Source organism: Lichenostomus cassidix, chromosome 27 (assembly GCF_008360975.1).
Source record: "Lichenostomus cassidix isolate B80296 chromosome 27, HeHo_3.0, whole genome shotgun sequence".
NCBI classification, from domain to species: Eukaryota; Metazoa; Chordata; class Aves; order Passeriformes; family Meliphagidae; genus Lichenostomus; species Lichenostomus cassidix.
In genome coordinates, this window is record NC_139507.1 from 3,552,770 (window position 1) to 3,575,071 (window position 22,302).

General features: G+C 42.0%; 1 protein-coding gene across 6 annotated transcripts in view; it reads left to right on the forward strand.

The window, feature by feature from the left end:
* Positions 1-900: 900 nt before the first annotated feature.
* The window catches only part of IKZF3 (IKAROS family zinc finger 3), a 35,412-nt gene continuing 14,010 nt past the window's right edge, over positions 901-22,302 (forward strand). The window contains exons 1-6 of one of the 6 annotated variants that reach the window (XM_085083675.1): positions 903-979; positions 1,422-1,484; positions 5,823-5,929; positions 6,827-6,880; positions 8,103-8,213; positions 21,419-21,679. In XM_085083675.1, the coding sequence (XP_084939801.1) occupies positions 1,438-1,484; positions 5,823-5,929; positions 6,827-6,880; positions 8,103-8,213; positions 21,419-21,679 (580 nt within the window). In that variant the 5' untranslated portion in view covers positions 903-979; positions 1,422-1,437. Of the gene's footprint in view, positions 980-1,395; positions 1,485-2,156; positions 2,275-4,385; positions 4,541-5,822; positions 5,930-6,826; positions 6,881-8,102; positions 8,214-21,418; positions 21,680-22,302 lie in introns of those variants that run through there. The other 5 variants (XM_085083673.1, XM_085083670.1, XM_085083674.1 and 2 more) reach the window with 5 other exon arrangements.

Genomic DNA, 22,302 nt, shown 5'->3' on the forward strand with positions numbered 1-22,302 from the left:
GTTATGAGCTTTCTTTAATAAGGAAAAGAAAAATTTGGTAAAAAAAGCTTGGAAAAGGAGGTATAAAGTTATTGATGGAAAATAGTTTTACTCAAGCTATCTTCTTCCTTAGACTAACATATTAACTCAAGTGGTTGGTTAAGGTCTAAGAACTATGTCAGGGTTTTCATTTTTAATGTCCTTGAGCTGCTGAGCAGGTCAGAACTGGGACCACCTCAGATGATCCCACGTTCCCATGTGCTGAATGTTTTCAATTTTACTCAAAGTGAACATTTCATGCTGACACTGTGCAGGCAAAATGATTCAGTTTGTAACGTGTCTGCTATAAACGAGTCATGTTTCAGACTGAGCTGCCTAGTTCCTAAGGATGTTTATAGCTCATTTCAGGTCCTGCACAGCTCATCAGCCCCCAGCTTGTTAATTATTGTAAAATAGTATACATACTATAAAGCTTTGGCTGCAGTTTTGGTTCTTTATAAACTCTAAGTCAGTGTCTTTTGCCAAATAACTAATTTATTTTCAACTCTATAATATTTCTAAGTCCCAGACTGGTAAATTGTCATTATTGGACTTGTAAGCCTGGAGGGGGAAAAAAAATGTTATTTTTAAGAACAGGGAGTGCTGTGGGGAGGATTTAATGGGACAAAATGCAAATTCAGGTATTTATGTTTGTGTTTAAAACCTGGATTTTGAGGACTTGGGTGGTTTTTTAAAACTATTTTTGTTTGTTTTTTGGGGGGGGTGTTTTTTTGGGGTTTTTTGTTGTTGTTAATAGAAGCTCTATCAATGGGAAGTAATAGAAGAGGGAAAAAATCTGCAGTCATAAACTTGATCATGGAGTGAGCAGATATTAAAAAGCTGAATATTTTATCCTAGGAAATATGTAGAGAGAAATATGTAGAGTGCAGAGTCAGGTGAAGAACCTCTTGCAGGGCTCTGGAGAGGCTGCAGATCACAAGTTTTCTCTCTGATCTTTCAGGTGAGTGATCCAAAGCTGGGATGACACAAAGGAGGGCCACAATCAGCAAAGGGGCATTTTATAGGCTGGGAAAACCAGGCTTGTTTGATTTGTGCCCTTAAAATAAAAGCAATGAAGACACAATTAATTCTCTAAAGGTAAATGTGAGGGAAAGAAGAGATTTAAATCAGAGAACAAATCTGGCAGTGCAAGAAAATGGTTGTGGATAATCCTGGGATGGAAACCAGAGGTTTCTGATTGCTGCACAGTAATCCCAGGGCTTCCTTAAAGTTTGTAGGAGCAGGAAACCTGCTGAATTATTAAATGGTTCCAGAATGGGGTTACAAAGATTGTCTGGAAAAGCCAAGAAATGCTTGATTATCCCACATACTTATTTTTTTTTCTTTTTTTTTCTTTTTTTTAAATTTAATTTAATTTTATTTTTAAAATATTTTGTTTTTAGAACCTTTTCCCAAGCAATGGAAAGGCAACAGTTTAAGATGCAGCCGTTGGCACCACACAGGAAGTGAGTAGGAGAATCATGTTTCCATGTTGTTATCCCTCTCCTGATCTATGGTAATTTGCCCTTGCTGCATTTGGGTTTACATCCAAGTGATGAGCTCAGATCCCAGTTTCATTTCTCACTTCATTAGCTGGTTTTGGGTCTGCAAATGTCACCTGGTGCTATCCCCTGCCTCAGCTGGGACATTCTGCACCAGGTCAGGTGGCTCAAAGCCCTGTTCAGGCCCAGTGTGGAATGAGCCTCTTTTCAGAGTCTGTACTAGACATACAAAAATCAGTATTTAACAATTCACTTTGAAATCTGAGGACTTTGAAATTCATATTATTTCATTTTATTGAAGAACTTCTTACTTTGATTTTCTGCTAAACAGCAACACTGTTTTCTTAAGAAAACCATCTCACTTAATCTAAGTTTTATTTGGTCTTATCACAGCCATTTAACTTTAACATACAGTCCGAGGTGTACCCATTCTGGGGACAAAAGTGGCTGGGGGCTTCCCCAATCCCCCAAACCAGGCGCTGTGCCCTCAGTCCCCTCTGCCCGTCCGCTGTCCCTCCTGGGGGGTGGGAGTCGCCTGCGAGCGGCACCAGCAGCAGCTCCAAGGCGTGCGAGTCCGGGACCGGGACCGGGACCGGGTCGGCTCCTCTCCCCGCCACCCGGCGCCGCTCTCCGCCCGCCGAGCGCCGGGCCGGATGTCACGGTGACGGGCGGGAGGCGAGGCCGGTGCGCTCCGCCGGCAGTCCCGAACCCGGGCGGGCAGGTGGAGCCGGGACCCGCGAACGGAGCATGGAAGGTGAGAAACGACCCCGCTCTCCCCCTGGACCCTCTGCCCCACCGGGGCCCGCAGCGGCTCCACCGCCCGGGGGCTTCCAGCCGCTTCTTCAGTGCTTGCTGCAAACAGATCGCAGGCTCTGGAGGAGAAATCGAATCGCGTGCAGCAATTAAACGGGAAACGAACGGGGCTTTTTGCCCTCTCTCTGTTTAATTTCAGAGACATCCCAAAGCGCGTGATAAAGCCAGGGTTTAGAGCGTGCTTTATCCGCTGTTCATATTCTGGGGGTTAACGAATTCAAGGCTGTCTTCTCTCTTTTCACCTGTAAAACGTGCCTATAATATTCAGAGCCAGCAAAAACCAAGCTGAGAGTAAATCTTGGGCTGTGGAATAAATCCCTGTTGAAGAAAAGCAATATTTCTGCTGCTTTTAACAATTCTGGCAAAGAAGCTTTGCAAAGCATCACTTGGTTTCTTATTTCAAAGGTGGAGATTCTGACTTCAACGCAATGTTTTAAGGGCTTTAGTTTAGATTCTGCTCTGTCTCAATGACTTGAGTCTTTTGGTTACTTTAGGTTAGCTGCAGATGCCTGTTTAAAAGTGCATCTTCCTTTGCTAAAGGCTTTTTAACTGTTTATATGTAAATAATCACTCATTGAATCTGACTGGATCGAGAATGTTGCTGTTTGAGAGATGTAACTAATGATTTGAAATAATGGGTTTGAGGGTACTTCAGCACTTAAAAATGCAACCTCATTTTCTTGATCGAGTTGAGATTAGTGTCTTGTTGGGAGAGGAAAGATTGTGAGGTGTGTTGAAATAGTCTGCAGTTAGAAAATAATGAGGTTTCCTTACAAATTGAGGTTATCTAAGAAGTCCCTTTTTGGCGTTCTTATTTCTTCTGCTCTCAAAGTGAACACGGGAAGAATCCTACAGGTTTGATTCTGTGCTTGAGGACGATGAGGATCTGTTAATGTGCTTGCGATTGTTGCATTGGGGATGAAGTTAGTGCAACAGTGTTATAATGTGTTATCTCTGGATACAGTAACTTTCTGGAGTGTTTCCGTGAGTCTTGGGAAAACCTCTGTGCCCTGAGGATAGAGGGGTAACACGGCTGACCTGGATTTTCCATGCCCAGTGTGAGGAGGCTCAAAATGGTCACAGAGCAGCAGACAGGCCCAGGCAAGAGTAGGTGTTTGAGCCAAAATTTGTTGTTAACTTGGTTGTGTCTCTCCATGACTGGTTTGGTTTTGTGACTATCAGAAGAACTGCCCTACTGTCAGCTGCAGGTAATGGGCTGGGATCAACAGGTTAGATCTGGAGTTAGACTTTGATGATCCTCATGGTTCTCTTCCAACTCAGGACATTCTAAGATTCAGAACACCCTGTATTGAATCACTGAATTACTCTGCTGGGTTTAGAAGGTTGTATGCAACAATATGAGAAAAATCTTCTTAGTTAATCAGGATTTCTTCCCAAAATGACATGTTCTCTTAAAATGCCCATGTCGTTTCACACACTGCATAGTGCTTAAAAGCAGAAAAATATTAGAGACCCCATAAAGAGTTTATTTGGCCCAGGTGCCTTCTTCAGAAAGCCATGGAGGCTGTGGACGATGGAGAAATATATTCAGTGGAGAAATCCACTAGAATTTGTCTCCTTAATGGTCCAGTGTGGGTTGAAGGTGAAAAACTTGTTGGGGTGAAAGAGTTTGAGTGTTGCACGTTGTGAAGGCACTGGCTTAGACAAGGAAACTGGCCGTGTTTGCTCCACATGCTGTGATGGAAGGACTAAAAGCAGATGGGATTTTAAAAGGTGTCCCCTTCCCTGTGCTGTTGGGTTGAAAAGTGCAGCTGGCAGGAAAAGGCAGCATTCTGGTTTCACTTTGGGGACAAACAGGGGAAATTATAATAATTCAAGATATACCTCCCATTCTGTATTAAGGACAGAAAGGTATTACAGTCATCAGTGATTTGAAAAATACCCATTTAAGGGGGGTTAAATTTCAGATTGACTGTTCTGGTCAAATACCAGGATAAATTATGAATAGTGTTGCATATCAAAATGCCATGGCACCTTTTTAGCAAGCTATTTGAATATTTTGACTCCCTTTGCCTATTGGTGTAGAACACAGGATGGCCAAGGATTGGTTTCGAAAGCACATGAATTTTACTTCTGCTTTGTAAATGCACATCGTGCCTCGGCTGCAGCACACGGAGACGGGCGTCTCCTTCCCATGCACCCCAGCCAGTGGAGCTCTTTGAAGCTTGGGAAGACAAACGTGTTCTGTAAGTGATTTCCTGCCTTGTGCTTTTTTGAACCTTTGGTAGGAAAATGGTGTTACCGGTATAGAATCAGGGATGGAATCTTCCTACATGTTTTCCCATCACTGTGAAGGATCTGGCTTAAGGTACCCAGGAGAGAGATCTGAGGTTAAATATTAAGAGACCACTAAGGCTGTAAGAAGTGGCTGGAGACTGATATAAAGAAACCAGGTGCTGGTGAGGGGAGGCTGGGGGCTTGAAAGCAAGGCAAAACCTGAGATCTTTCTCAAGCAAGAAGAGAAACATTCTATAGTATGTCGTTGTTCTTATCTGTTCCGAAGGATTGTCCTGCCCCGCAGCCATCATGGCCGTGAACCTGTTGTGTTCAACAAAATATGAATAAATTCACAGAGACCATTTCAGCAGGGATGAGATGAGGGTCTGAGGAGGCTGAGCAGGTCCTGCTTGAGTCTCATGGGGCTTGGGCAGTGCCGTCCTCTAGCAAGCTGTCGGGGAAACCTGAGCAATCAAATGATTTCTAAAAATATAGAGTAATCCAGGAATATATGCAGAATTATTGGAATTGAAGTAATCATGTAGGAGTTCTAGTTCTTTTCTCCATGACCTGCTGGGAGCTCAGGGGGAGGCAGGATTGCTGTTGAGGTTTCGACAACACCTTAAGGCTTCAGCCTGGGGCTTTGACCCCCATCACCCAAATGGGGCAGCTGTGCAGGGTTTATGAATGCTATTAAATCCAAAGAATAAGGGAGATTTCACTCAATTATGTGCAGTATTACAAAGGTTTGTGTAATTTAAGTGGGTGTACTCATGGAATCTGAGAATGTTTTGGGTTGGAAGGGATCTTAAGCTGATCCAGTTCCACCCTCTGCCATGGGCAGGGAGATCTTCCACTTGACCAGATTACTCCATGCCCCATCCAGCCTGGCCTTGACTACTTCCAGGGATGGAGCAGCCACAACTTCTCTGGGCTATTATTGTGGTGTAAAGTTAAAATCAATATTAGACAAAATTTTGTTAATTTACCCAGAATTTACTGATGTTTCGTCATCATTATTTGCTGTATAAATTGGTCCATTTGCTACTTTGTACCTCAATTTTCCTGGCATAATAGAATGAAAATGAGAGATCAAGGGCTGTAACTATACAGTTCCTTGATATTTTTTATTTATTTCAAAATATAGATTCAGTAAATGTCTGAACTTATTGTCATTTAATTCTGTGACTGTCTTTAAGATGCAAGGCCTTTATTTTGTTGCACACACCATGCCACCCTCTATTCATGCAGTTTTTTTGGAGAACCTCTTCTGATACCAGTCTGCCTTGCTGAAGAGTTACCAGAGCTTTATATTTTAACGTTGCAGAGACCACAAAAATGTTCCATATGCAGAGGAGGTAAAGACAGATAATTATGGGGTAAATGTCACCAGTGGTTAACACCTCATGCCCGCTGCCTGGGTGTTTCTGTTATGTAACTGCCAGGAAGGAATCTTCTCAGTCCAGGAACTATTATTTTTTAGGCTCAAAGGTGATAATAGATTTTATGGCATGTAAAAAATAAACGGGGGTGGGGGAAGCTACAGGAAAGAAAAGAGGAAGAAAGCAGGTAACTGTGTCTGTGTTAAGAATTCAGCTTCCTATCAAAGAAATCTCCAGGTAGGGAGGCCTTGAGTAAAGACATAACAGGACAGCTCAGGTCTGTGAGTTCAACTCACCAGCTGAAATCTGGGCACTGGAGTGGGAGATGGGAATACCTGCAGCTTGTGTTGGCTTCAGAGCTCTGCTGAGCCCCCAGCATGCTGGGAAGCCAGGCTGTATGCGTAGTCCTCTGAAAAATTTTTAAAATTCCAAGCATTTGATCCCTTTTGGAATTTCTCAGTGGGAATTAGACTTACACTCCCATGAAAACCAAGTAAATCTTGTGAGGATAATGGGGGTTTCCCTTTGTATTGGAAAACGAATGTAAAAATACCTTTGTGCTTTAGAGATACAGAGTTGCTACGGCTGTACTGTGCTCACAGGGTACGCAATGAGTAAATCAAAAGCATAAGGTACTCTGTTCTATAACTTTTTGAAGTTAGAAAATCATACTTAATCCCTTTTCTGGGCACAGGCCAGTGCTCAGGATATAAAGAAGTGAAGCATAATACTAATTTGGTTTTTATTTCTTTGAGATGTTCTCTTTTCCTATTTTACTTTCAGCCAAGAAAATGGGAATTTTTAAAAATGTGAGAACTGTGTCATGAACTGTTCTAAATATTATACACCTCAGGCTGCCTTTCTGTCTTGCAGATTCACAGTCCGGGATGGACCTCAGTAACCCTCAGGAACAGCCCTTAGCTGCAGGTACTGTGCTGTTTGGTTATGTTCTTCCACCCTCTCTTGACAATTTTACATTTAAATGGAGGAAAGTACATGAATTGCAGCTGGTTTAGGGACCCAGGATACTGAATAACAGAGTCAAAAGTACAAAGAGGGGCATTAAAGGCAAAAAAAGTTAATTCTAGTGTTGAAGTAAAACTGTGGAAGTTCAATATAACATTGGAAAATAATGGTAAAATGGGAAATGAGACAGTATAGAAGGAAAGGAAATGTTTTCAGGAGAAGGCTGGAAGTTTTGATTAGGGAAGCAAGAATAATGCAATTCTCTTGGTTGACTGCATTTCTGAAAATATGAAAACAAACCTCCTGAGTGAGTTTGACAAGTGTTTCACTTTCTTGTTAATCAAAAAGTAGAACCTCTTTTCAGCTCCAATATAATATTTAGCTTGAGAAGAATTAGGGATGTTACCATCCAGCTGTCAATAGCTAAAGAATTTACCAGCAATTTCACTGTGTTACTGTAAATTTTAAAAATTCCCAGAATGTCAGAAAGAAAACACTGTCTGTTTTTTTTAATGAAATATTGATCTGAAATTTACAGAAATAACACATAATATGGAACTAGTTTGCACTGTGGGGTTAACAAAACAAACTTTATTTGAAACACTTCACCCAAATAAATTTCACTTCAGTTAAAAATGTGTCTTTATTTCCAAGGAGAGTGGCTGGGATCTCTGGGATGCTGATCTGCATGATAATGTTGATATTTAAAAATACACATGTGGAATAAGCAGAGAAGTGCAAGTGGGTTCAAAGAGGCCTTGATTACATGTGCTTGAGCAGTTTCCTGGCCTAGGGCCAGAATGATTAATATTTTGCCAAAAAGAAAAATGTGGAGATACCTTTGCCTTCCTCCAAGGAGCTCCATCCCTGCTCACAGCAGTTGTCAGAGCACCTATGATAGAGTAAGATATACTGGATTTTATTCCTGTTGTCATTTACAACAACCTCCAGAATATTTAGATTGAACAAAAGATGAAAATGGGTTAGAGATGTGTGTTTGTGTAGGACTTTGGGAAGTAAAGTCATTCCCCGAAGTGCAACTAATGCATGCATAGAAACAACATCGTGGGCACTGTCAGCAGTGCTGGAAGTGTGCAGGTGCTTTGAGGGAATCACCTGGAAATATCCTTGGAGAATAAATAGTTAATTATTTTTTGCCTTCTTTTTTTTCTTTTTTTCCCAGAAGAACAAGAGGATTTGACAGACTGTAATCTGAACAAATCCCAGGAAATGGAAAGCATGGATAATGTGGAAGATATGAAGGAACACAATCAGTCTAATGAAGAAGCAGGAGGTAAAGTAGAGTTGGAATTCTGAGAAATAATATTTATATTTTGTCTTTTTATTTATCTGATTATGCTATGAGAGCATGCCTGTAAAAGGAACAGCAATACAATTCATTTGGAGCATTTCAACATGCTCTAAGGAGGAGCAACTCTTTTGCATCAGGGAACTTCACATGCATTTTACCAAGGTCAGTTTTACAGGATTTATGAAATATGGATGGGAAGATAAAAGAGCAAGTGCATCTGGTGAGCCTTTAATGTGTGTGGAAACACAAAAAATCCGAAGAGCAGTTTGCATAGGCAAATCCTGTGTTAGGACTGCAATTTTTATTAATGCTGCTAAGTACTTTCATACCTAAAAAATAACTTGGTGATTTATTAATGTTTTTGAAAGAAAGAACAAGTTACCTCAAATTCACAGGACTACTAAGGCCTGTAAAATTTAAAACTGTAGCAGCAATGCTGTACTTTAAATTGTGGGTGAAGAGGAGATTGGTCCGTTTCCCATGTTTATTGTTGAATTTGAGGAATAAACCCTTTTGACAGGTCTGAGAGTAGACACAGGGATTAATTAAAATGGTGAACCAATATGTACTGTCTTTAAAAACCAGCAGGCCCTCTTAATTTATAGACAGAAGATAACAGCAGCAGCTCCTGGAATTTGGCAATCTTACAGCCCTCAGAGCTCAGGGGTTTTCATATGTGTGTATGACATAGATGTTGAGTTTCTTCCGTGCTGCAGAAGCTCCTAAACTGAAATCTCAGCATTAACAACAGTTCCTGCCCATGATCTGAGAGTGTTCATCCGTGCCAGGGGCCTCAGCCACAACCAGTGAGGAGTGTGCCTCGTGGAGGATGTGAGGCACGTGTCCTGGGGAGAGCACACATGATGTTACCAGTTTCACAGTGCTGTTCTCTGCCACGGCAGAAGTACAGCAGTGCCAAGGGAAATGATGGCTGTGGCTTTGGGTAGGAGTTTGAGGTAGTTTGCATTACACGAATCGGGTAAATCACTCAAGAATTATGTGTTTTGGCAGCACAAGTATCTTTCATTTCCCCCCCTAACATTAATGTAATTATTTCACAGAGGTTAAACTTTTGCATTATTAAAGACCAAACATTTTTATGGGTTAACAAATTGCAAGCTAACATAAAACACTCAAGGGAGTGGTGAGGTGAATGTCACTCAAGGATCTACAATGCCAGTATCTGTAACTGTGCTGGTGTCTGGCTATTCTGGACAGTTTATGGAGAAACATCACACAGTTTTCTGACCAAATTTGGGTGTCTAGTTTAAGATGAAAACCCTCGTGTCCCCAGAGCAGCTGCTGCTTAGCAGGACTCTGTAGTCAGTGGAGAGTAGCTCAGTAGAGACATCTGCAATGTAGAGCCTGCCTTGGGCAGGTCAGTTCTGTTCTGCTTACCCTAATGACAGGCATTTAATAGAATAGACATAATATGGAAGACTTGAGCCCTTTCTACATCCAAGACAGCTGATCTCTTGGATCCCACAGCACATAAAATATTCACAGCCACGCTCCAACTGTTTGTCCATCCCTTGCACCAATACCATTCTCACTATCTCACTTCTCCCTATGCTTTCCCAGTGTCCTGACCCTTCACCCCTCCTGCTTACTGAGCTGTGGGTGCAGGAAGCCAGGACAGGGTTTCTTTCCCAAATCCCTCAGTACTCTCGGAGGAGTTGCTGTAGCTTCTTCCCACATTCCCATTTCAGGAGCCATGTCCACACCACTTGTATGCAGTGTCCAGGTATGAAGTAAGGTCTTTTCCTGTTCTCTGGCTGCCCTGTGCCTGCAGTACCATTTCTCACCCTCTTTTCCATACATTTAAGTCAGGAACAACTTGGACATGTGAGAGGTTGTTTGTATCTGTACTGCTTTTACCATTCATTTTTCATATTGCTGCTGATCTCTGAATGTCTCTTTACCATTTGTTCTGGAATGCAAACACAGAAAATTTACATCTCAAAGACAATGCTATAAATATCAATAAAACATCATCCCCCTCCAGCAGCCTCCCTTACCATTAGAGCTCATTCATTATAAAATGAGCATGAACCTTCAGTACCACAATGCCCTATTCCTTGCTGCTCACTGTAGGAATAAAGCCACAATTGCAAGGAGAAAGCTGGTTCAAACGCACAAAAAAGGTACCTCCAGCATCTCAACGTAAAACGGCACAAAATAAAATATACATTGTGTTTGCTTCAGTGCTTCACACACTGTTCTCCACAGTCATTCTGATACCGGAAGCACAACAAATCTTAAATATTTAAGCATGCTGTGCTAGTACTCCAGGCCGTGCAACGATCAGTTGGTGCACTTAAATTTCCTCCCAACAACACCAGTTCAGTTGCTGTTGGAGACTGAAATTCACAAATAATCTCAGCTTTCATGTCATGCCCTCTATAAAATAGCAGCAGCTCTGTTAGTCCCTGAGCAGTCCTCGTGGGTCAGTAACTACTGTCTGACTTCTATAAATGAAACCACATTCTGACAGTGCTGTCCTGGTGGGAGGATTATCTTTTGGGGATCACCAACCCTTGTAAAAATGAATATAAAATATTCTCCAAGATCACAGAATAGCAATATCATTGGTACTGGTGATGGCTTTTGGAAAAAGGATTATGTCCTGCCCCTGAAAAACATTGGTTTGAAAAAAAAAAAGCTTCATTTCTCTATTTGGCACATTGATATGATCACTAATCCCCTCATTTTGTATCAAATTTAAAGAAAAATAGTGAAAAATATTTATGTGATTCTCATAAATGTTAATCACTTTTGTGAGTGAGGAATTCCACTCCGGCACCTTCCCAATTCATTGCTGATGACAGCCTGCGACACAAAAACCTCTCCTTTCTCTCTCCTGAACCCCCGCATGATCCGTGCCCCCGGGGTTTGTTCCATCTGCTGAAGGCCATCATGGGGACATGAGGCCACTGACTCATGGAGAGAGATCAAGCCTTCGATAACCTGATTTCCACTCTTAGTATGTCTGTAACATGTTTTTCTCCAGCACAATTATGTCTGGTTTTTCCATGTCTTGTCAGCAATTCACAGTGAGTAGGAATCTTCCAGTTTCTTGGACTACATGTTTTTGTGATTCTTGCATTATTCATGGGTGACACTGTGAGTATGTTGTGGGGATTTATTCTGAGGCTTTGAGCGGAAGCTGGAGCCTGCTTAAGTCTAGATGTTGTCTAACTTGGTTTGCTTTAACCTTTAACGCTAAAAGTAGTGCTGGGATCCTTTTAACAGCTTACAGACAGTTCATAAAAGCACTAAATTAATGTATAGGGCTGAAACACCATCACTGGGGCTGATTTGATAATAAAAAAATCCACTTTTTCAGAAAACAGCTCCATATCTGTACTTCTCTGAGCCTGTGCAAACACACCAGCTTATGGTGGTTTTTACGTGTGTCCTGACACAGGTGAGATGCCATTCCATGGAAACAACTCAACTTGTCCTATTCCACCCCCCTGTTAAAAGGGCTTCCACGATGATCATCGCTAAGTATCGGGCAAACAATTAGGCAGCAGGCTATAGTAAAATGGTAATTAAAAGCTTGATGAGGAAAAAAGAAAAAAAAGAAACAAAACCCCCTTTTCTTGCCTCAAGGGACTGGAAGCTGCACGCTGTGGTGCACATGGTGTATGCTCGCCTGCAACCATAAAAATACACCGTTCCCATGGTGCTTCCTGTGTCTAGTCTGAAAAGAGACAAGCAATGAGACAGAGGGGGGGAAGCACTTGATTTCCCCTGTTTCTTTATGTGCCCCCAACACTGTTACCTTTGGTGGCCAAAGTTGACACATCTTTAATTTAAAAATTAAATTAAAAAACCCACGTTCTTTCCTCTGGGAGTCGCAGTCAAGCACGAATGTTTAATTATGTCTTAATTCCCTCAGCTGTTGAGGCAGACAACTTTTGGGGTGTTATGAATGTCAGCGAGCTTTCATGGTTGTGAGCTAAAAAGAGATAAAAGCCACATTTGTGGTTTATGGATGTTAATTGCTGCTGCACTGAGGTGTGTGAGGGGGGCGGTTGAAAGGCTGGAGTGAGGCAGGAGAGGTGACAGAGCCTCGCTGGGGCGCGCAGTGAGGTTCCAGCGGTGCTGCAAGAACACGCACTTATCTGCCTGGAAAGGAAGTGCCGTTTTTTATCAGAATATTACATCTCCCAAGCCCAGCTCGAGCCCCGGCGCTCATGGGACTCGGGGTTATCTCACAACATCAGCAGAAGTTCACTGCAAGGGGATTTCTGTGGTGTTAAACACGGCAGGGAGTCTGTGCTGAACGGGTCAGGCTTCTCTGGGGGCTCTACTGGGACTGAAAGCCGCGTTTTCCTTATCAACAAACGATCCTCTTGACTTTGTTTGAGCTCTTCAGACTGTGCCGTCAGTGGCAGGAATGCTGCCAGGCACGTTCGGTGACATCAACGGGGCGGTGGTGTCACCCAGCCTGTAAATGATTGACATCAGCTGGACTATCCTGAGCACTCAGCACTGACATAGACACTAGGATACTCTGATTGCCTGGAGATAATCAGAAAGTGCAGCTATTTCTCATCCTAATTAACCCGTTATAGTGATTAGGAAATAGAATTTACTTTTGAGATATTCTGACTCCCAGTGGAAGCTCTCAGACAGAACAAGGGCTGAAAAGAGGATGCACAGTTACTCAATAGATGATGGGCTTCATTTCATAACTTTCAAAACTCCATTTTTCTTTGCTTGTTCTACCATGTGTATCTTGGATCCATACAAAATAATTCCCTGAAATTACAGGTGAGAGAAATATTTATTCCTTTGGCATCTAAATTAAATCTAGTCCAAGGCAGATGAGTTGTGATCCCTCCCCACTCCCCACACCAGAAAATATGTGAAGATGCAGAAAATGGTCCTGGGAACTCAAATCACATGTTGTAGGAAATAATCCATTTTTGGAAATACAGATTAGTGGAAAGGAAATCAGTTAATGGGGATGAGTCATATTTTGCCCCCAAACCAGGCTGTTCATTTGGCACAAAATGGGAGTTGAAGGAGCAGGTTCACTCTGTTTATGCTGCTGAAAAGATATTGGAAAAGGGAAGAGTCAAAACTTTGCTAAAATGCCACAAATAGTACCCTGAGCGTTGAAATTGATGGCTCTTGCATCTCGTTGCTGACTGACTTTTAACTGAACTACGCAGAGTTTGCAGTGGGTGCTCGGTGACTCTTTCACCTGGGGCTCCTCGGGCCGGCGTTGCCGTCTCCTCAGCGCCGTCTCCCATCACGCTGCACTCGCTCCAGTTCTTGTTCCAGCTTTAGTTCTTTCGTTGGGAACTTTATTTGGAGCTCGACTCCCTGTATTCCCGCGGAGCAGCGTGTGGCTGCGCTCACCTGCCGTGCGTGCCAGCCGCACTCTTCTCCTGCCTCTCCTGGTGCAGGAGCTCCACCTCCAGGAGCGGCTCTGGGAGCTGCAGGTGCTCCTGGACGGGCGGTTTGAGTAATCCTGGTTTTCCAGGGAGGAATGGGTTTGTTGTACAGGTCTGAATCACAGACTCCTGGGAACGTTTAGGCTGGGAAAGAGCTGTAAGATCAGGGTTACTAAGGGAACACAGAGCAGATGCACATGCTCCTCTAGAAGACTACAAAAGCAAACGACAAGTATTTAATTACAAGCATCTCAAATAGGAGAGAACATTGGGTGTAATCTAAAATTCAAGTCAAAATTATTTACTACAGGAATTTTTTTATAGTTCAATCAAATCAATGCACTGTTCAAGGTGTTCAAGAAGATCTGAATCAAGCTCCTGCCTTTAGTCTGTATGTGTTAAAATTCCTTGGAAATTTATCACAGATTTCCCTGTTCTTCATGTTATTTTATCTTATTTTCTTTCCATAATCTTTTTTTTCTTACGAGAATATACTGCATTGTCAGGAAGGTTCTTGGGAGATGAATTTACAAAGGTTAAATGAAACTATACTTTGAATTTCTCAGGTTTGAAGTTCATTTGAAGCACAGTTGACCAGAGCCGACTGTGCCTGAGTGGTCACATTAGTGATTGGTCCCTTGATATAAGTAATGCCAGCGATTATCTGAATTTAACATGTGGCCTTTCTCAGTCTGACTGTTGGGTCCAGATGTTCTCTGATTAACTGTCTCATTGAAGTCTGATTTAACGGTTGTGATTGTATCTGCCTTGCTGGACTTCAGGAATTGTAATTTTAGAAATGTTTTCTCTGGGTGATGGTATCTTAACGGCAACGGAAGGGAAGAGCTCGCGCAGTTTCATCTTTCTCTGTGTTTTTTTGCAAGAAGGAGACTTTAAAGATATTCAAATCTGAAAGGATAATGTTAACAGGTGTTAAAATTTAAAAAATTTCATCTGGGACAGGTGTTGGAAAACCTGGGCCCTGCAGGCCTGGGCATGTGGGATGGCATTCCCTCTGTGCTCCCATCTAGCACTGGGGGTGTAGAAAGTTGAGGAAAAATGGCAAGTTTTTGCCACTTTTTAAAATTAAATAATCAAAATTAAATCCCACAATAGTTTCAGACTAGCTTTAATTTGCAGCCCCTTGTCTGATTTATCCCAGGGAATATCATTCTGCTTCCCCAAACTCTGTTTGTAGTTTCAGTTAAGAGCATTTAAATGCAGTTAAATGCAGTTAAATTCCATTTCCTTCTCTAAACCATGGCCCAGCACTGCACAGTGCTTCTGTGCTGTTTGTCCTGTTTAATTCCAGCTTTGGAAATGCTCAGATTTGGGGAACATTTCCCCTATATCCCTATTTCTGTGAGTATAACTTCAACATATTTTGGAAACCTTTTGAAAGAAAATCCTAAAAAACCACTAGAGTATTATTATATAATTATAATAGAGGGGAAATACCATGTGTGAAAGTATAGATTTACACAAGAACATCTTTATAAGAAAAATCTTTAAATAAGATGCTTTAAGAACCAGTTACATAATTCAAGTTTCCTGACTCATATGAGCTTGGAAACAATGCATGTTGTTCGGTTGGGGTTATTTTGCAATTAATTGTACAACTAGATAAATTACACTATGCTTTAATGATAGAGAGGCACTGGTATTAATGAAGTAGAAAATACACATCTGAGCACTTGGAAAATGATGCCTGGCTGATTTTTTTATATTTTTTTCCAATTCTCAGTGCTGCATTTCAACTCAATTTGTTTCTATTTTTGTTTCAAGTCACAATAAAACCAAGGAGACTCATTACCATTGAGCCTGTACTCCACAAAGGGGAATGATGAAAGTTTCTGTCCTATATTTAGAAGTGAAATTTCCACCAGGTGCATTTAGGTCATTTAGGAATTACCACTCATGACTGCTTTATAAGTATCTAAACAAAATAAGTACTAGGGTTTTTTTTTTGCAAAAATGAATATTGAACAACAGCACTAAAAGGTACAAAGATAAAATAAACTCAAAGCCAATATGTCTAAGTAATAAATGCAATGCAATATTTGGGATTTTTAGTGCAGAAGTCTCTACTTTGGCCTGTAGTGACACAAAAAGGGACCCAAGGAGTGGGACAAGCCCAGTGTCTGCACCCTGCAAGGGCATTTCTTGTCACACGTCCTGGCTGGTGTGGTTGTCGCTGCTGTCTGGCTGGAAGTGAATTCTGCTGTGAGATGATTGTTCTTCCTTTGTTGGCAAACAATGATCTTGTAAAAGCTGTTGGGAAAAAGAGAGCCCAGGCTGGAGTCAGAGGGAAAACAAAACTGGGGTGAGCCAAAAAAGGCTTGAACTCCTTTCCCTTCCCTAGATGGATATCTGCAGTGGGGTGGATGCAAAACATGGAGAAAAGTTGTCTTTTCAAACAACTTCACATTCACAAACTCTGATTGTGTTGCTTCATTAAAAAAAATCCCATGTTGCTATCGTGTCACCTTGCATTTTATAATTCCCCATTAGTTACTGTCTCCAAATTTTCTATATATAAATGTAATTGTTTTCTTCTCATTGCTTAAGGAAAAAAAACCCAGGTGTAGCATTGGTTGTTTTAATTATTTCCCCCAGTTTATAATTTTTATGGGATGTACTACCCTCTTCATTCACTAAGGAACAGGGAAATTTTGTATTCATGACTTGTCTTTGCCCCCAGTGTGTTGATTCTATCACTGAGGTGTTTCTCACAAACATGCAGGATTCTGCCTTGAATTTGGAAACTCCGCTGACTTTTTCAGCTTCACCACTGTCTGTCTCAGTCTGGGTTAGGTACAGGAGTCTCCTGCTGGGAGGAGAGCAGCTCTGGCGTGTGTCTGTAGGGTTTTGTGGAGATAACGGTGATGAATCATCAGTTAATACCTGTCAAACCCAGGTAGTCACAAGAACCCTCCAATATGCCCCGTATCGACTGCCTTCTTGTTCCTCGGCATCTGAATCCCATTAACAGCTGTCAAAACCTGGTAAACTATTTATATGCTTTCACAATTTGTTTAATTGGATAGTTAGGAAATGGCATACAAGAAAAGCTTTTCTTTTTCCTTTTTTTTTTCCTTTAGTCTGGCTGAACATCTGTAGCATTAGGGGCTCATTATCTCTGAATTGGCACAGCAAATCAGCAGCATCATTAAAATGCCACATTAAGATGATTAAGTTTCTTTGTTACCCAGTTGACTTTTTGCATGTGCTGAGGATTTCACGATTATGACCCCACTCCTTGTAAAACACTTGAGCTACATCACCCTTTCCTTCCGTTGTCTTTAATGGCTTCTGGGTTTTATTCCTTGTGTTTTCCAATGGATCCTGGTAAACTTTGCTTAACAACAGGACAAAACTTACATTCTCTCCTCTGAATTTGATGCCAAAGTCTCAGATGAAATGAAGAATTTGGGGGGGCTTTCTTCCAAAACTTCCTCTTAGAGAAAACAGCTAAGATTCAGGAGCCCTCCAACTTGCCATAATTATTTGGCACTCTTGACCTTTTTTATTTCTGCATTTTCAGCCTGGAGAAGAGAAGGTTGTGTGGACATCTCAGAGCAGCCATCCAGTATCTGAAGGGACCTACAGGGAGGCAGAGAGGGGCTCTGCTTCAGGAACAGGAGTGACAGTAGAGGGAGAATGGCTTTAAGCTGAAAGGGGGGAAATTCATGTTGGATATATGGGAGAAATTCCTCCCTATGAGGGTAGTGAGCCCCTGGCACAGGCTGCCCAGAGAAGCTGTGGCTGCCCCATCCTTGGAAGTGTCCCAGGCCAGGTTGGACGCGGCTTGGAGCAACCTGGGATAGTGGAAGGTGTCCCTGCCCAGGGCAGAGGGTGGGACTGGATGAGCTTTAATGTCCTTCCAACTCAAACCCTTTGTGATTCTATCATTTTATAGAGAACACACAAGCACTGTTTGGGTGGTGACTCAGTCTGAAGTTGCCACCGCAGCTTTATTTTGGATTTTTTCCAAAACCCATTGTTTTTACAGTGTTTCAGGTGAAACAAAAATATTACTCTGGAGTATGTCTTTCATCTTGTAATCATCTCCCCAGGAAATGAAACCATGTGCATCAGCCTTAACGCATCACACCGGTACTTTGTTCTGTAAAAGCTAAAGCTTTTTTTTCTCAGTATATATTAACTCCATGAACTGCCTCAAGAAAAATAGTTCCCTGGCTTGGACTCCATGAATGCTTTTTTTTCTCTTACAACCTCTTTACTTTCCTAATAGAAGAGATGATAGTACTTCTTTTTTTCCACCGTGGGAACTTTGTTAGTGTTTTTAGGGATAATTGTGTTTTTCCTGAGTTAAATTTCCCTTTTCTACATGAAGTCACAGCCTCCTTCCTCTTAATTAAGGTGGACCAGCCTGGAAACTCCCTGATCTAATAAAATATGTTGATATGATTTTAAAGTGACAGATAGAAACCTTCCACACATCTGCCAATCTCCTGATCACATGGTATCCCTTGTGCGTGCCAGTACAGGGAAAAATCTGGACTGAAAAAGGAATCTGGTTGCTCCAGACTCTGAAATCACTTGGTTTATTTTAGTCCAACTTGTACCAAGCAATTTTTTCCTCAGACTGCTTTGCACCAAAGCTGTCTCCTGTCTCACTGTCAGGGAGGCGAAGCAGCCTCTAAACCATAACAGGTGAAAAATCCCAACCCTTTTAATTTATATTTGGGTTTAAAAAGTCTCTTCTCTCAGGGCTTCTGCTGGCCCTAGTCATCAGAAGGTGAATTTTTCTGTGAGGTCCCTCAAATACTTACAGGAAACCACTCAAATTTTGGATGTCATGGACAGCCGGAGTGATGGTGATGTTTTTTGTGGAGGCAGTGATGGAAAAGCCTTGATCAAAACTCAGGTGCATCCTCCGCTCTTACTACAAGGAAACTCAAGCCTTATGTGCAGTATGGAAACTGCAGAGGTGATTATTTTCCATGGTGGAACAGTAGGATGGTTTGCCCAGTTTTCACTGCTCCCCAAGAATGTGCCATGGGGGGCTCAAACCAGTGCCCACACTGTGCCACACAGATCCTGGCACAACTCTGGAGCTGTGAGCCAAGAATTGTGGTGAGAAACAGCAGCAAACGGCACAGGAGCCTCTGTTGGAGGTCACAGCTTGGCCTCCACTGCTAAACAACCCCGTGTGATGCAGATGAAAGGTGAGACGTTAAGTAGAAAGTGGGAATTGAAATTGTTTCTGAAAGCACCAACAAGGTGCAGCTGCACCGGGTACTTCCTTTTACCGTGCTGGGCAGGATGTAGCAAATTATTTTGGAACTGCCTCCTTTTGAGAGGGAAAAAACAACCAGCCAACCAAAAAAGCTGTATTTTTTTCTGGAAGAGGGATTGGTGTTGAAATATGCTTTCAGCAACTGGCAATATTTTTTCCTTGGAATGATGTAAATGGTTGTATAAACTAATTTTGAAGGAGTCTTGATAGCAGGATCACCCTCGCACCCTTGGACATGAAGTTGGCAGCAAAAAGCACCTGCAGAGTAACTCCTGTTTCTGTAGAAGCAGGAATCTGTGGGATGTGAAGCAGAGCTGGTACTGAAGAATCCACAAAGAAAACCAGCTCATTTTTGGGTGAATCTGGAGCTCCATGTGACCCTCTGAGCAACCAGCCAAACCCACGTGAGCTCCTTGGGGACTGGGGCAGCAAGTCCCAACAGCAAAATCTAAACATTGTCCAGGCTAGGGGGATAAAACCACACAATTTTGGGCATGGGATGGGAAAACCCCATCCTTCCATCAACACCCCATCCAAGGAGAGCATGAGAGAGATCTCAGGGTTTTCCACACTACTCTGGCATCTTGTGTAAGATAAAGAAATCATCTTTATCCTACCTGTTTCCTCCTGTTAACAGGTTCCTTATCAAACCTGTTTTCTCCACCTCAGCCTCAAGTCAGACAGATTGGCAGGGCTTAATACAATCAATTAGGACAGAGGAGTGATTTTCTCCCTAAAATGTAGCTGAAAATTTTGATTTCATGAAAGTTTAGGTTGCCAGATCTTTCTTTTTCAACCCTGCTTTTATGTCGCCACCTCATTTTCGTTGTCACCCATTGTTTGTTCTCGGCATTTGATGTGGTTTATTACTCAGAACCAGAGCTAATACATATTCAGCAGTTCATGTTCTTTACTTTGGAGAAAGGACAAGTGATTCAGTGCCAGATTGAACTGTCTAACCCTCTGCTGGAGGGAGGAGCAGGTGGCCAGAGAACAAGACTTTCAAACAGGAAGCTGTGTGGTGCTTCTCGTGCTCATCTTTGCTTGGTAGCTTGAGGCACAGCTCCAGTGTCAGCCATAGTCTGTCTCTTGCCAGAGAACCATGTTTGGCTTGGGTTGGAAAGGACCTTAAAATTCATCCAGTGCCACCCCCTGCTATGGGCAGGGACACCTTGCACTATCCCAGGCTGCTCCAAGCCACATCCAACCCGGCCTTGGACACTTTCAGAGATCAGGGCCAGCCACAGCTTCCCTGAACAACCTGTGCCAGGGCCTCCCCACCCTGACAGGGAGGAATTTCTTCCATATATTTAACCTAAATTTCCCTTCTTTCAGCTTAAAGCCTTTTCCTCTCGTCCTGTCACTCCAGCTCCTGGACATCCAGTGATGTCCCTCTCTGGCTCCCTTGTGACCCCTTTGGACACTGGAAGGTGCTGTGAGGTCTCCACACAACTTTCTCAGCCAGCTTTCAGCAGGAAAAAGCTGTCCTGGCAATTATTAAGGATTTTAATGGAAGCACCGGTAGAGTTGGAGTTAATCATGGAAAGGAAATTCAGCGCCCTACATTGGGAATCATCAGCTGTTTATACAGTGTGACCAATTTGCTTGTATTTTTACACTGTTAGTAAATCATTAGCTACTTGTTACATCCACCTCTGTCATGGAGCTGCATTCATTTAGGCAATGCCTTTGGATTCCTCTAGGCATGGCTGCAGGTCCAGGAACCTGTTTGAAGGCCATGGATACTGATCTTCAGGAATTGTCAGGTTGTTCGCCACATCCTCACAAAATTACTTCAGACAAATCTTTTGGGGTGTCTGGGATACCTATATTTATCAGGAAACACTTATCCTACCTCTGCTAGTTTTACTCACATGGTAAACCAAGACTATCAATTTCTCCTCATACGTCTGAGAGTTATGGATAAAAACTGTGATTTGCAAGTGAAAATTACTATTATTGATTGGCCTTAACTAGTGAGAATCTATCTCATGGGAGCACTGGGACTCTTACACCGATCAGACATATTTCCTAGGCTTGTTCCAAGCACCAGAAGTTCCACAAGAATGTCTAAGTCATAAGATATAATTACCCTTTTAAATTTGTGCCTTTCTGTATTTCCAATCCACAGGAGCAGCCTGAAATGCTGATTTCTATAGAAATAATAATTGTGGTGTGAATAAGTATTTTCTTTTGAATCCTGGCTAGTAATTTCAGGAGAAGTTTGTACTGTGTTATACTTTCATAATCTGTAGCAGGTAATTCTCCATCAAAGATAATTATCAGGCAGATTAATTGTTTTTAAGGGTTATCTGGCTGTGAGTATCACTAAGTGTCCATGACCAGTGAAGTTTCATGTCTCAACTTCATTTCTTCATCTTTGGTGTTTCAGTAGAACCTTTAGGAAGATTGATACTGCAGTTTAATATAACTTTTAGTGCATTTTTTCCTAAGATACTTCACCGTGCATAAGATTAGCATTTTTTCACTCCTGTGCTTTGTTTTACCTGCAGATGATGTGATTAAAGTGAAAGGTGAATACAGTGAAAGAGAGGAGAGTGCTCTAAATTCCGAGCCTATGGAAAACCTGGAAGAATCTGAACTGCCTTACTCATATCCCAGAGAATATAACGAATATGAGAGCATTAAACTGGAAAGACACTCGGGTTCATATGACAACGTCAGGCCAGCTAGTGGAAAGATGAATTGTGATATCTGTGGATTAGCCTGCATTAGCCTCAATGTCTTGATGGTTCATAAGCGTAGCCACACTGGTAAATATCCCTCTGTTGTTCTTGTAAGAGCTGGGGTACTGAAACGATGATAATTTTGAATCTAGACTAGTTATTTTAAAAAAGGATACCAAAATCAGGGTTTCCTTGTTCTGTCCTTGACACCACATATGATCTCTAACAAGTTATTCACTGTTCTGTGCCTCACTTTACCCACCTTTCTTCTTATCAGGATTGAATATAATTGAAAGTAAGTCTGAGAGGCTTTTTAAGAATTTTGGATGAAAGGCACTATGTAATTGCAGTATTTCAGGCACAAAGCACAAGTTAATTTGGTTTTGTGCTGCCATTTTCAGTCTGTATATAAATTTCGCTCTGTGCTATACTTTGGCAACAAACCAATGAGCATCTTAAGTTTCAGCCTGCAGTAAGATAAGACTTTTTTTTCTTCTAAAAATTGCTGGCTTGTTGGAATCAGCCTCCTCCGGAGCGCTTCTTTCCATGGAAGAACTGTGCAGTGTTTTCCATAGTCCTACATATGCTCAAACAGCTCTGACACCAGAGCTGCACCTCCCTCCCACTGAAGTCACACTCTGTGTGCGTCTATAGAAAGAAATCGATCCAGTATCTCATTCTTTCCTCTTCCAAAAAGGCAGAGGACAGCA